Source organism: Leuciscus leuciscus (assembly GCF_965113295.1).
Source record: "Leuciscus leuciscus genome assembly, chromosome: 12".
In the NCBI taxonomy this organism is placed as follows: Eukaryota; Metazoa; Chordata; class Actinopteri; order Cypriniformes; family Leuciscidae; genus Leuciscus; species Leuciscus leuciscus.
Window position 1 is genome coordinate 2,124,025 of NC_138736.1, and position 14,462 is coordinate 2,138,486.

General features: G+C 37.3%; 1 protein-coding gene across 1 annotated transcript in view; it reads right to left on the bottom strand.

Annotated features, from left to right (window-relative positions):
* sdc2 (syndecan 2) overlaps nt 1-14,462 on the bottom strand; it is a 43,112-nt gene continuing 28,650 nt past the window's right edge. Inside the window, exons 2-5 of the mRNA XM_082186006.1 lie at nt 9,132-9,246; nt 8,883-9,040; nt 8,034-8,154; nt 1-1,663 (exon numbers count right to left, since the gene is read on the bottom strand). Of these exons, the coding sequence (XP_082042132.1) occupies nt 1,500-1,663; nt 8,034-8,154; nt 8,883-9,040; nt 9,132-9,246 (558 nt within the window). The 3' untranslated portion in view covers nt 1-1,499. The remainder of the gene's footprint in view (nt 1,664-8,033; nt 8,155-8,882; nt 9,041-9,131; nt 9,247-14,462) is intronic.

Below are 14,462 nucleotides of genomic sequence, written 5' to 3' on the forward strand. Positions count from 1 at the left end.
TTTAGGCCACAATGTTTATTCAGTAGTGTTGTTTTAACTTATAGGTACAATACTGTCTGCTTTGTACAACTAAAAAAAAGTCACCATTTCATTCTGCTGTGCTAATAACACAATAACCACAACTCCAGCCATTCACGAGCACACCGTATCGCGGCGAACGCTTCCAGATGGTAGGCACTTTTAAGGCAAGGTTTAAAACATTTGTGAATATACATTTATATATAATTCTATATAGATTTTTTTTCCCATACATGAATAAGTAATTGGATGCAAAGGTCAGATGTATACTCAAAAAAACAAAACTAACAGCTAACAATTAAAACAAAAGAAAAACCTCAAATGTGGCCAAAGGAATACACAGCAATGTGGAAATCAAACGAGTCTTTGGGTTTGCAGATGTTTCTCAGTACCTTTGCTTCGTTGCTCCGATCCGTACGGGGTGTTGGTCACAGTTGGGAACTTCGATCAAGAGGGAAGGGAAAATACACAGGGATTCACGCTTTAACTGGATCTAAAGAGCGCGATTCAGTCGTACTGATCCGTCACTGGTTTTCGGCGAGCATTTAAACTACTAGTTCACTGGAAACTCTTGATTTCAATGGAGTTTCCAGTTTGTAAAGCGGCTCCTGTAACAGCACAAATCAGATCTACTCTCTCCACCAACTATTAAAAGCGATCTCTGCAGTGTGACGTGAGAATAAACGTGGGCTTTCATCAGCGAAACATCAGAACGGCTCTGATCAAAGGAGGACCGGTCGTGTCAGTCCGACTCCGGGATCATCAGTTCAATAAACCAGACGCTTTTCAACATCTGAGGGATTTAGAGTCGCCATGATGAGAATCGATGTACGAGAGGGTCGTTCCTCAGAACCTGCAAACACTCATGTGGCGATCAAATCAAATCAAACGGGTTTCTCAACGTATTTTCAGGTCTAAGCACCAATAAACGCTGACCCTGTGAAATAATCAAATGAGCGGCAGGGAAACATTTAAGAGTTATCAGACAGACGACAGAAAGGCATTGTTCAACATCTGAGAAAATGATAAATTAATGAAACACTTATGATCAACATCAGACATGCTGGATGAGAAATGAAATCAGGATTGATACAGAACAATTATATTCAATTATTCCACTTTAAAATGTTTCTTTTACAAAGACATACTGCTAGAGTTTAAAAAGTAGTCAGCGACTAAGAACGGCTCCTTTGACAGAAGACGGATGCGGATGTCCTCGCCTTTACAGAATGGGTTTCTTTTCAGCCTTTTCAAAATACACAGAAAATAATGTTTAAATACAGAGAGATTTGCCAAAAATTCATTAAAAAAAAAAAATAAAAAATAAAAAAAGGAAAGAAAAGGTCTTAATTACAATACTCTATGCAAAAAGCTTTCCTTTACGTTATTTATTTTTTTCCTCGATCATGATTTTTTTGAATGCAGAAGGAGTTTGTCGTAGTCACTGATCTCAGACCATCACTGGTGTTGGTGAACAGAGTTTATGCGTAAAACTCCTTGGTCGGGGCTTTCTGATAGGCGGCTCCGGAAGGTTTCCTCTCCCCGAGGTCGTAACTGCCTTCGTCCTTCTTTCTCATGCGATAGACCAACAGGAGGATGAGGAAGATGGCGAAGAGGAACCCGATCACTCCTCCAGCAATCACAGCTGCAACACAATTAGGGACTCGCTTTATTTCAGTTCAGTATTTGGTTTCTCAGAACGTGTCGTGATTTTGCCATGTAAGGCATGTTCCTGGATCAACATATTTTGTTTAACATTCCTGTCCCAAACTTTAGTCCTTACCCTATCCCTACCCCTAAACCTAACCCTACCCATAACTTTCCCCTAAAATCAGAGGGAAATGAGAGGTGAATAACACTGATGTTGAAGCACCTCACCCTGGGTCTAAGCCTAAACTTGACATAAACTGTAAACTTGTCCCTTGAATCTGATTGGTTGATTGGAAAGTTGTTCCAAAGATGTTGATCCAGGAACATGTGTCGTTCACCGTGTCCTAACTACACTGGACATGCGATAAAAAGCATCTTTTCCATATTAATCAGAGTTTTTGTCCTAACCAGACGTCACGATTCTATTTTAGAAACTCAATTCACGTTTATTTGTATATTTTCACAATACAAGTCATTTTAAAGCAGCTTTACAGAAAGTGCATGAGTCCATATTACAATTTAGAGTGATCTGTTATTCTGTCCAAGTTATGAATTTCAGAAATGTACATATACAAAATCACAGTTAGCTAACAATATATTAATTTAAACAACGTAGTAATTTAATGCAGATACAATGAGCTCATTGAAGTAATGAATACACGTTGAAACAGTTTATATTTTTCCGCAACTAACTCAGTATGTATTTTTATTAATGTTTAAATGGTGTAATATTTGTGAATTTGATTATGTACTTGTACATTTTCTTGCGAGTGCCGTCAATATTACCGCGAGACTCCGCCCTCACACGCTGTTCTGATTGGCTGTGGGTTTTGACTGATTTTTTTTAATGGATTTTTTTTCTTTATTTAACCAGGGAGGTCCCGTTGAGATACAATATCTCTTCCACCAGGGAGTCCCGGTCAAGATCGGCAAAACAAGACAAAAATGACAAAGTAGTGCATAACACAACATAATAAACAAACGCAAAACACCCATATCTAAAAGACAATACAAATCCTAATCAACTATTAAAACATTTACACCGTTCTATAAAAACAGACTTTCACAAAGCGAGAGATGACACATATTAATGTGTAGTATATACCTTAAAGCTCATTCCATGCATAAGGAGCAAAAGGCTGATGGATTTCTGTATGGATATTTCGACGCTGTGGACACACACACTGCTTGAATCTTATCGCATCGTCTGGTTAGGACACGGTGTCTCAGTACATGTGAAATATCATCCCTGTCGGACTACGTGACTCCATGTCTCACACAAAGCAGAGGCAGATTATGTCCATAATTAAATCAGGAACCCCTCGACGCCGCTGGAGGCTCCAGAGATTGACATGAGGAAATGTGTCGACCCAAAGCAGGAAGATATGATTTCTTCTTCTCATTGTGGTTCACAGGATATTAAAGATGAGTGTGCTTAAATTAAGAATTTGGCCTTTGCACATCAAGAAATTGATCTGTTGAGTGGAAACATGCTCTGAATGCATCTCTACTGAGACTCAAACGCACAGTGAACTCTTGAAGCTCCCAGAGAGAGATGAAACGCCGGCTTAGGAAATCATGACTTCTAAGCAAGAATCCCTGAATGACATCATCAAGTATAGTTGCAAAATTATTATAAAAATGTTGATTACTGTTCAAACTGACCAAACTGAGTCAGTGAGATTTGTTGTTGTTTTTTATTAACACTTTTATTCAGCAAGGACGCATTAAATTAATCAAAAAATATATTTATGTTACAAAAAAAATCTTTTAAATAAATGCAGTTCTTTTGAAACAAAGAATTCTGACAACATTTCCACAAAAAATATGAATGTTTTCAACACTGATAATAATCAAATGTTGAGCATTAAATCATCATATTAGAATGATTTGTGAAGGATCATGTGACACTGAAGACTGAAAATTCAGCTTTGATCACAGGAATAAATTACACTTTACTATATATTCACATAAAAAAAACAGTTATTTGAAATTGTAATAATATTTCACAATTTTTACCGTATTTTTGATCAATTAAATGCAACCTTGGTGAGCAGAAGAGACACTTTCAAAAACATAAATTTGTTTTGATCCCAAACGTTTGAACAGTGTGTGTGTGTAACAGTGAACAATGAATAATATATATATTTATATAAATGAAGAATTCAGATGCAAAAGCCTCTAAGTACTCTAAGAGTAATTTTCTTTCAAGCAATTTATTCAGTAATTTCACTAAAATGTAGGGCTGTACTGTCCCAGTCGATTTGTCGATTAATTGGTCGATACGTTCTGGTTCGACCAAAATTCTGATTGGTCGATTTTTTGCCCGATTTTCAGAGTACTGTGCCCGTTTCACTGTAACAGTCTGTCTTCAGAACACCCCCCTTGTTTTCACCTTTTTTGGATTAGCCCAACCCAAGAGAGAGCGATAACAGAAGGTTTGATGCTGAATATTATTTATTTAATTGTGAGAGCGTTTAATAGTCAGTAGACGGCAAATAGACGACAGACGATATATGTAGTTCGATAGACGACAAACATGATATATCATCTAAAAGTGGTAAGCTCACTTGTCTGCGTTAGCTTGCCCTGTCTGTTTTGAGTAGGCTATATGAAAATATCAGAATTAGCATATTTCAATGTTTTAGTGTGATAACCTAACTTTTTTATTTTTTATTTGGAGCCTAATGCGCAATTGCGCTGTGCTTTTGGTTGTGTTAGTTTTGAGCCTAGGATGCTTTATTTTTCAGTTATGCACTTTATTTAGTTTCTGCTCTTGATCTGGTTTGTTTAATAAATATTCTTTTTTTATTAAAGTGGACGTGCCTTTTGTGTTTATTAAGAGTAAAAGCTTTAAGTTAATAGTCTATTCGTGTCTCAGCTGCTTAGCTGTGCTCATGTTCAGCCTCGCTCGGTGTGAGGACATGCACGGTGAAATGATAGTGTCTGACAGTTATAACTTATTATAACATATGACAAAAATAATTGTCTAAATTATGTTGCAAATTCCTCAACAGTTCTTGTGATGATATCACTAGTTGACAACATAGTACTATTTTCGGAAATCATAAGCAATGATATTGCGCAGGTGCACGTAGGGGTGTGCGATATGACGATTTTTGATCGTGGACGGACGATTAAAATGTCTCCACGATCTGCTTTTGAAGAAATATCGTAGAATCGTGCATTATATATGTTCTGGCGCCTGTCCCAACATACTGAACAACGCGACGTATATTCACATAAAATGTTAACGCAGCGGAACGGGACTGCAGTTCACAAAAGTTCACAATTTGCATGTGCTTTAATGCCTTGTCGGTTAAACATTTAATTTGCGTGCTGATGCGCTGTTCTAACGTGTGCGTTTCTCAGCGCGTACATGTGAAGCTCACATGCACTAAAAGCCTGTCTACCAGTGCCTGGATACTGGACTAAGTTATCTTTCGAGTCTTGTTGTGCTTATACTGTTAAATACACACAAGGTTTACATAAACAAAGTCGGTTATGTCTAAAGTGAAAGCAAACTTGAGAAAATTGAGAGAAAATCTGCTTGTCAAATGCGTGTATATTAGACGCGTCGAGTGCAGCTCTTAAAGAGACAGTAGCAATTGTAAACACGCTGCCGCTTGTCCTTAAAGGGATAGTTCACCCAAAAATAAAAATTATCTCATCATTTACGCACTCTAATGTTGTTCCAAACCTGTTTTAATTTCCATCTAATAGTTTCTAATATTTTTCTAATATTAATATTTTGAAGAATGTGGCTATCAAAACAGCTGGTCCCCATTGACTTCCATAGAAGAAAAATATACTATGGTAGTCACTGGGGTATATCAACTGTTTGGTTACCCACATTCTTCCAAATAACTTTTATTTTCAACAGAAGAAAGAAACTTATTCGAGTTTAAAACAACTTGGGAGAGTAAATTATGATAATTTGAATTTATGATAATTTGAATAAAACAACAAAATGCAAAGAGAAAATCACTCACTGCTCTTGACTGATAACTTTAATAGTAGCTTTAATAAGTATCAATGTATAATTTATACAGTGAAGTTTGTTTTGTTTTATTTTCATATTTGTTCATTTAATTACTTTCTTCAATGCTACTGTTAAATACACCTGTAGCTGAAAACGTAAAGCACTGTTTAGCCTATTTCATTTGTATGTTAAGTTGTGTATGTGTAATGTGTATCTTTGATCTTAATATTTAATAACAAAGAAAATAATGACAAATATATTTATCTTCGCCCCTGTCTGCCATTTTTTAATTTTGTTACCTAAGGCTTTTAAAATATGGACATTAGATTGGCTGTAATGCTAAGTCACAAAATAGTAACATAAACCAACATAAAAAGAATTGTGATAAAATCGTTAATCGTGATTTTCCTGAAAAAAATCGTGATATGATATTTTTGCCATATCGCCCACCCCTAGGTGCACGTGATACAACGCTGTCAGAGCCGACAGACTCGAGTGTCAGACTCATTTCAGTGCAAAATAATTAGGTCAAAAACTATTTAATATACTGCAAATAGCCTATTAGTTTTTTATGTTTATTTATAATTCATTTAGGCGGACAACAAGGCTACCAAGTACTGCGCACAGTGCGCATCTAATTAATTTTTTTTTTTTTTTTTTTTTTTTAGTCGATTTTAGTTGATTTTTAGTCGAAAATTTCAGGACTTCAGTCGACCAAGATTTTCTTTGGTTGAGTACAGCCCTACTAAAATGGCAATGAAAATTAACTATTAATTGTCATTTAAGTGAAATTACTGAACTTAAATATACAAGCTTTATAAAAATGATCATTCTAGAAGAAAATTTCAGATGGCACTTAGAGGCTTTTGCATCTGAACTCTTCATATATATATATATATATATATATATATATATATATATGTATATATATATGTATATATATATATATATATATATTAGGGGTGGGCCAAAAAATCGATTCACATATGAATCGCGATTCAAACGTTACCGATTCAAAATCGATTCATAGAATTCCAAAAATCGATTCTTGTTTTTTTTTTTTTTTTTTTTTTTTTTTTATATACATTTTTTGGTATTGTCCTGAAATGAGTTTAGCTTGCCATTCCCATAGATGGCGCTGCATCGAATTCACACTTACGCCTGCACACTCTTGTCATAGCCAAAAGAAGAAGTGCAGCAGAAGCGAAGCGGAGCAAAAGGAAGGCTGGCACGCTTTGTGGCGTGTCTGTTTTTATTTCGGCTCCCATGTTAACAGGTTAGAGCTTGCACACAGCCTGCGTGACACGCGCGTCTCAGGTATGGCCCGAGTCGTGCGGAAAACGTGTGCATGCTAGAAATAGAACCGACGCCTATTTTTCTCGCGACACGCAAGCGTGTTGGAAGCGTTTCCAGGCAAAATAGAATGTTTATATGTCATTTTGACACGAATATTCATATTAATAAATGACATTTTGATGTTTGAAAGTCTAGGTTTTGACATAAATGCAGATATAATGTAGGCTTATTGTATTTTTTTTAATCGATTTTCAAAAATTGCACCTGTCAATACAGAACGAAATATTCTGTAGCCTATTTTGCCGTCAATAGCCTACTCCTTAAACTACATTTAGCAGTATTGTCTGTTTAATCTGACTACAGCACTTTAAAGCTAAATGTAAAAAAAAAAGAAAGAAAAAAAGTATTTAAGTTTTAATTTAAACTTGAATTAAATGTATTCGAAAGCTGGCCAAAGCTTGGCACTTTGCACTGTTTAGTTGCAAACTTCATTTAATTTGTTATTTATTTTCTTTTAAATTGTATGTCTACTGCAATCACACAGGAAAAAGTCAACTACATTTACATACTGTGAATCGTTTTTTGAATCGAGAATCGTTTTTGAATCGAAAATCGATTTTGAATCGAATCTTGAGACTAAAAATCGGTATCGAATCGAATCGTGAAATTTTCTGAATCGTGCACCCCTAATATATATATATATATATATATATATATATATATATATATATATATATATATATATATGAAGAGTTCAGATGCAAAAGCCTCTAAGTGCCATCTGAAATTTTCTTCTAGAATGATCATTTTTATCAAGCTCGTATATTTAAGTTCAATAATTTCACTTAAATTACAATTAATAGGTAATTTTCATTGCCATTTAAGTGAAATTACTGAACTTAAATATACTAGCTTGATAAAAATGATCATTCTAGAAGAAAATTTCAGATGGCATTTAGAGGCTTTTGCATCTGAACTCTTCATATATACACATTTTATTTAATATTGTTGCTTTCCTAAAGATACTCAAGTGTCTTGCAGTGCTGTTGTAAGTAACAGGAGTATTTATCAAAAATAATTCACAAACCTGCCAACACCTCTGTCCTCTGGAAGAGATTTTCGGACTGCACCTCGAGCGGGGATCGAGGGAGGCTTGTGGTGCTCGTGACGGGGTTTTGACGCGAGTCTTCAGTGGCCGGTTCTACAGACTGAAGAAGAGAAGAAGAGGACGTGTTACACTCAGTTTCTGACAGCGCTGGACTCGGCATGACTGCACATTTATCTCCTCTACACCCCGAGATCGACTGTGACCAGGACACCCCATTTACGCCTGTTCTGAAGATGGTTTCGGGTGATCAGATATATCTCACATCACAGAGGATCCTCTAATAACCTGTCAATCAACCACTGCACTAAAGCCTTTTTTACAAGTTTTTTTCCCCCCAGAAGATAAGATTAAGGTTTCATCATGCCTATATTCATTACTTTTAGTCAATTTTACTGAGTCTTGATGTTGTCTCAGGCTCTACTAGCACAGGTTTTCCTGCTTGAATGTTGATTATTTTCCTCATATTTTCCATTGTTGCGGCTCCTCTCTTCCCAGTCTGTCAGTAACGCTCTGTTTACTTCCTGTCTCTATGAAGCCCCTCCTTCTGAAAAGCACACTGTGCTCTGATTGGTCGGCTGGAGCAGTGTGTTGTGATTGGTCGAGCGCTTAGGAAATGTCCCGCCCCTTACCATAACCGCCAGTTTAACACACTACTAACTAACTCAACCAGGCCCCGCCCCTTTATTCTGCGTATGAATTATTTAAATGAGGAATATTGTGACGTGTTCGTTCCCAGAAGAAACTCAAGACTACAATGGAGGCGTTTCAAGAGTTCAGAAACACTGACACACTAGAGAAAGATTTCAAGTTTTTATATCCGGCACTCACATCTATCCTGGTTCGTTTCTTCGTGTCTTTGGGAGCATCGCGTGACGTCGATGTCTCCACTTTCGGCGTGAAGTCTTTGGTGGAGTCCTGTGTGGGCTCTGCTTTAGGCACGATGAACAGTGTGTTTACAGTGGCCATTTCCACCTCCTCACCAGCTCCTGAAACACACACACACACACACACGCTTTCACACACATCCAACACGAAGGGATCAGATTGTGCACCGGGAATCACTGAGGCTCTCCTTACCCGATCCCGATCCGGAGCTGAAGTCGTCGTCATCTTCAGGATAACCTCCCGACCCGACGTCCTCCAGGTATAAGTCATCGGTCGAGGACGGAGATTTGGCCGCAGACACTGATATCTGCAGAGATAAAGCAAATAAAAATGGGGATTAAGGCCTTGTCCACACTAATACGGTTTCATTTGAAAACGCATCTTTTTCTCTTCATTTTGGCTCTCCGTCACACTGAGGCTACGTTTACACGTGGCCGGCTATTTTCATAAACGGACATTTCACCCCTCTCCGTTTTCAAAAATAACATCGTGCACACCTGTCAGTTTTCAGAAAAGTGTTAGTTTACACGAACCCGTGTATATGCCGTCAAGAGCAGTGTAACGAGAAGCTCAAGCTCACGTTAGCCAATCAGAATCCCTAAAATAGTCACATACTGTGACGTCAGCTCCCTAAAACTCAGTTTTTCTCAGTTTACATGCAAACGTGCAAACGAAGTTTTCCAAAATCTCCACTCTGGCCGGAGTTTTTAGAAAGAATCGTTTTCAGACACGAATTCTCCGTTTGCGTGTAAACGAAGGGCACAAACGAAGGGAAATGTCTCCGTTTTTCAAAATAACCATGTACGTGTAAATGAGGCCTGAGACAGTGTTTCTATTAATAAAAACAAAGCTTTTTGAAAACGCTTCCTAAAGTGGATACATTTGAAAACACTGTTTTTCGCGTTGTAGTGAGACATTTAAAGGATTAGCTCACTTTCAAAAAAAATTTTGCTGGTAATTTACTCACCCCGATGTCATCCAAGATATCCATGTCTTTCTTTCTTCAGTCGAAAAGAAATTAAGGTTTTTGAGGAAAACATTCCAGGATTTTTCCAACGTGATGACGTAATACGTGGCGCATCTCAGAGATGGTACAAGATGGGCATTTGTATTTTTTAAAAAAAATTTTATGACCGATGGTTTCGCTGGATAAGACTCTTATTTCTCGACTGGGATCGTGTCGAGACTTTGAAGCTGCATTGAGACGGACATTTGAACCTTCTGTGAACATTTGTATAGTTGGTTGCCATTGAAGTCCATTCTGTGTAGAAAAATCCTGGAATGTTTTCCTCAAAAACCTTCATTTCTTTCCAATCGGTCATTTTCTAAAAAAGAAAATATATATATACTTTATAACCACAAATGCCCATCTTGTACCATCTCTGAGACGAGTAATATGTCATCACGTTGGAAAAATCCTGGAATGTTTTCCTCAAAAACCTTAATTTCTTTTCGACTGAAGAAAGAAAGACATGGATATCTTGGATGACATCGGGGTGAGTAAATTATCAGCAAAATTGTTTTTTGAAAGTGAACTAATCCTTTAAAAACGACAACGTAAGTTTTGTCATGTGACGCATATAGTACCAATAGATACTCATGTTTATACCGGTATTGTGCTGTTCACTTTCACACTGTTGCTGAAATATGTTACTTCACACACTCTTCTCATCACAGTCCTGCACAGATGACAGACAATTCACTCGCATTTGCAAAACATGAGAGCAGTGTTAGACCAAAACATATAATAGTGAGTGAGTGCGACCCGGACACATCAGTGAATGCGGAGATATTTTGCTAAATAAAAATATCCAGTCATAAGAATTAATGTTTAGTTCCTGTCTCTATGAAGCCCCTCCTTCTGAAAAGCACACTGTGCTCTGATTGGTCGGCTGGAGCAGTGTGTTGTGATTGGTTGAGCGCTTCGAGTGTGTTTGGGAAATGTCCCGCCCCTTACCATAACCGCCAGTTTAACACACTACTAACTAACTCAACCAGGCCCCGCCCCTTTATTCTGCGCATTAATTATTATAATGAGGAATATTGTAGTGTTTTAACCCATTTTTAATGTGCATGTGGACGGAGAGCGTTTTTAAACGAAAACACTGTATCCAAATGTATTCGGATTAATGTAGATGTGGCCTAAGCTGTTTTTCAGCTTTCAATGTCAGTCTCTTATTGCTCAAACCCCTCGACTCAGAGGCTATGAAATCAAAAAAAAATTCTGTAATGTGTTTGAAAACTACTAAACTGCACATCTTGCCACACGATGAATGAGTGTTACCTTTCTGCTGAGATTTGAAAGTCAAAGTTTTCTGCCTTAACACGTATTCCACAGCCTAACCGTCTCATCAAAGCACAGACACACAAGCAAACTCCGCTCCATAACCGAGAGTTCAGGACGAACTGCAAGCTCAGCCGTTTCTGTAGAGCCAATTTAGGACATTTTAAAGCACGGCAGGAACTTTCTAACAACGGGTTAATCCTCAAGAGCCCAACCGCACCATCTCTGAAACTCAAGCACTCACTAAATATTTGCATTAATTTGGCGCAAAAACACAACTAACCCTTCATGTGAATGTGCTAAAATGGCATCTTGCTTGAGTTATGTCAACGCCATTCTTTCCAGTGCAAACACACCTACTTTTGGCTCATTATGCATTGATCCATATTCACTGAACTCACTCACTCGTTTGCTCGGTGCAATTAACGCTGCGCTATTAAACAGGGTTTTATTAAGAGAGGCATTTGTGTGCATATTCTAGCAATCATGGCAGCAGTTATTCATCAAAAGATGAGCAAATAATGGAGAAGGACGTTATAATCGTGCAGATATTCAGACATACACACACTTTATGCACTTAAAGAGTCTGGAGACGGACTGTCCCAGTGAAGAGTCTCCGATCACTGACTTATTGATGCCACTAAAGCACACATCTTATGATCCTCTTGTGAGGGACCTACTTTCTAAAATAAAAAGGCAAACGTATATTTTAATGTGAAAATATATACACTGTTAATATTTATTATTTATTATTATTATTTATAATAATAATAATATATTTTTTAAATTCAATAAATTCAATAAAATACAATTAAAAAATAATATAATTAAAATAATAATACAAAATTCTATATTTGTTTTAATAAAATACAATATAAAAATAAATAAATACAAAATTCAATATTTGTTTTAAGAAAATACAATATAAAATAAATAAATAAATACAAAATTCAATATTTGTTTTAATAAAATACAATATATATATATAAAAAAAAAAATATATATATATATAGTTTAGCACATATTTGTTTTTATGTGGTTTTGTGAATTGCCTTCCAGAATGCTCTACTGGAATAATTAGTTTGGATGGTATAACAATATTTAAATATCCCAGTCAAATGTTAATCACACTGTTCCAGTGCAACACAGATTGTGAAACACCATCAAACCATATGAGTGTGTTAACTATCAGTGGAGGTGTTTGTGGTCGTGCTAATCAGGTTCAGTGTGTAGTTTGGTCTTTGTGGAGTGGTTTAAACTTTACAGGCCTCATGGAACCCAGCATCAGTCCGACCCCGTTCGTGACGGTCTATCCATACGGACCCGGCCTAGAAAAGGCCCATAATGTGGTCAACATAAATCCCTCTCGAGGGCCCGGGAATGAAGCACAGAGAGTCTGTGGCACATCCCGGAGTCTTTGTTTTAAAGGGGACATATTATGCCCCTTTTCACAGGATGTAATATAAATCTATGCTGTCCCCAGAATATGTCTGTGAAATTTCAGCTCAAAATACTCCCAGATCATTTATTATAGCTTGTCAAATTTGCCCCTTTTTGGGTGTGAGCAAAAATGCGTCGTTTTTGTGTGTGTCCCTTTAAATGCAAATGAGCTTCAGCTCCGCCTCTGTTCAGAAGAGGGCGGAGTCTTTACACGAGCTTCAGAAACTCCAGCAATAACAAAACAGGCCAATCTCACTCATCCAGAATCCCAGAATAACCAGTAGCGAGTGCAGCCTTACGGAGAGACTCAGGAAGAGTTTCTGAATGTTAGTGGAGACATTTCTGTAGTTGTAGTGGAGTTACATTGATCATCTCATCATCATGTTTAACTTCTCCACAAGTGTCCACAGTTCCTGAGGTGTTTATAAGACAGCGGTGACATGTTCTGGTCAATAGTGTTCAGTGCTCGTCTGTGCTCAACCACAGTTTCAGGCTTTGCTGGATCTTCATCATTGCGTTAGAACTGGTCTCTGTTGTCGCGTGTGAAACCAAATGTCGGCTGGTGTGTGTAAACGTGCAGATTAAGAGCCGGTAATATTATAATAAGATCCTCTTCATTCGTCAGAACGGGAGCGAAATCTGATCGGCTCATTTTATAACATGCTTGCAGAGAAAGACTCACCAGAACACAGTTACTGGGTTTCACTTTTCACGTTTTCTGGGTTAGTAGAAGCACCGGGACCTGATTATAGCACTTAAACACAAGAAAAAGTCGGACTTTCATGATATGTTCCCTTTAAGAGCCGTCCCTGTTCTCAGCTGATAGAACCACGGCGTCAAATGCATGTTTGTGAGACGCAGTATCTTCTTTAAAAAGAGCCTCTTTCACAAAGACGTAGAGAAGCAGAGAAGATGCTGAAAAAGGACACAATGATAAAACAGAACAATAACTTGCTAATTCAAAAGCAGCAGTGACTTCCCACAGAAGAGCATTCAAGCTGATCAAAGCAGGAATTTGTTCAAAGCAACTTTATCTTCACCTCTGTAACCCAGCACTGCTATTCTCTCGGTGGACAATCGACTCGGCCGGCCCACACGACACTGCTGTTGATTTGGTCAAACTCTTTCTCCACTGATTGAAATGCAAAGTACAAAGGACACAATTATCTGGGCCACACACACACACACACACACACACACACACACACACACACGGCACATCAGCAGTGCTCGATATCTTGAGTCAATTCTTTCTGTCAATGGGTTTCTAGTCAAAGTTCTGCAGTGAGGTGTCTAACGTGTCTTCATGTCTGACTACAGATAATAAACAGCTCTTAAGATGTTTTCAAAACCTTTTGAAGGAAAGCATTTTACTCGAGTGCTCTCGAACGATCAGTGTCTAAAGCTTTAAAAAAAAACACAAACAAATTGCACCGGATCGATGAGATGCTTTTGTGCATTTATATTCTGTGATCAGCATGGAAAATAAAAACGTGCAACAAAGTCAAGAATCATTATTACCATTGTTCATGCTTTTAGTAATTACACTTTGGGATTTACATGTATATTATTATTTATAATACATATAATATATATTTAAATGTATATTGGTGATACTGGCATTCATTCATTCATTCATAGTGCTTAGTGAAAAGATCCAATAAAAATTAAAGCTGCAAGCAGCATTTATCGGGGTTCAAGCAGTTAAAGGAGAACTTGGTAACTTTTTTAACTTAATAAAACTGTCTAGAAATCATTTGGATGGTTAAACAACCTGTTCTGGTGATATTGGTGACTTT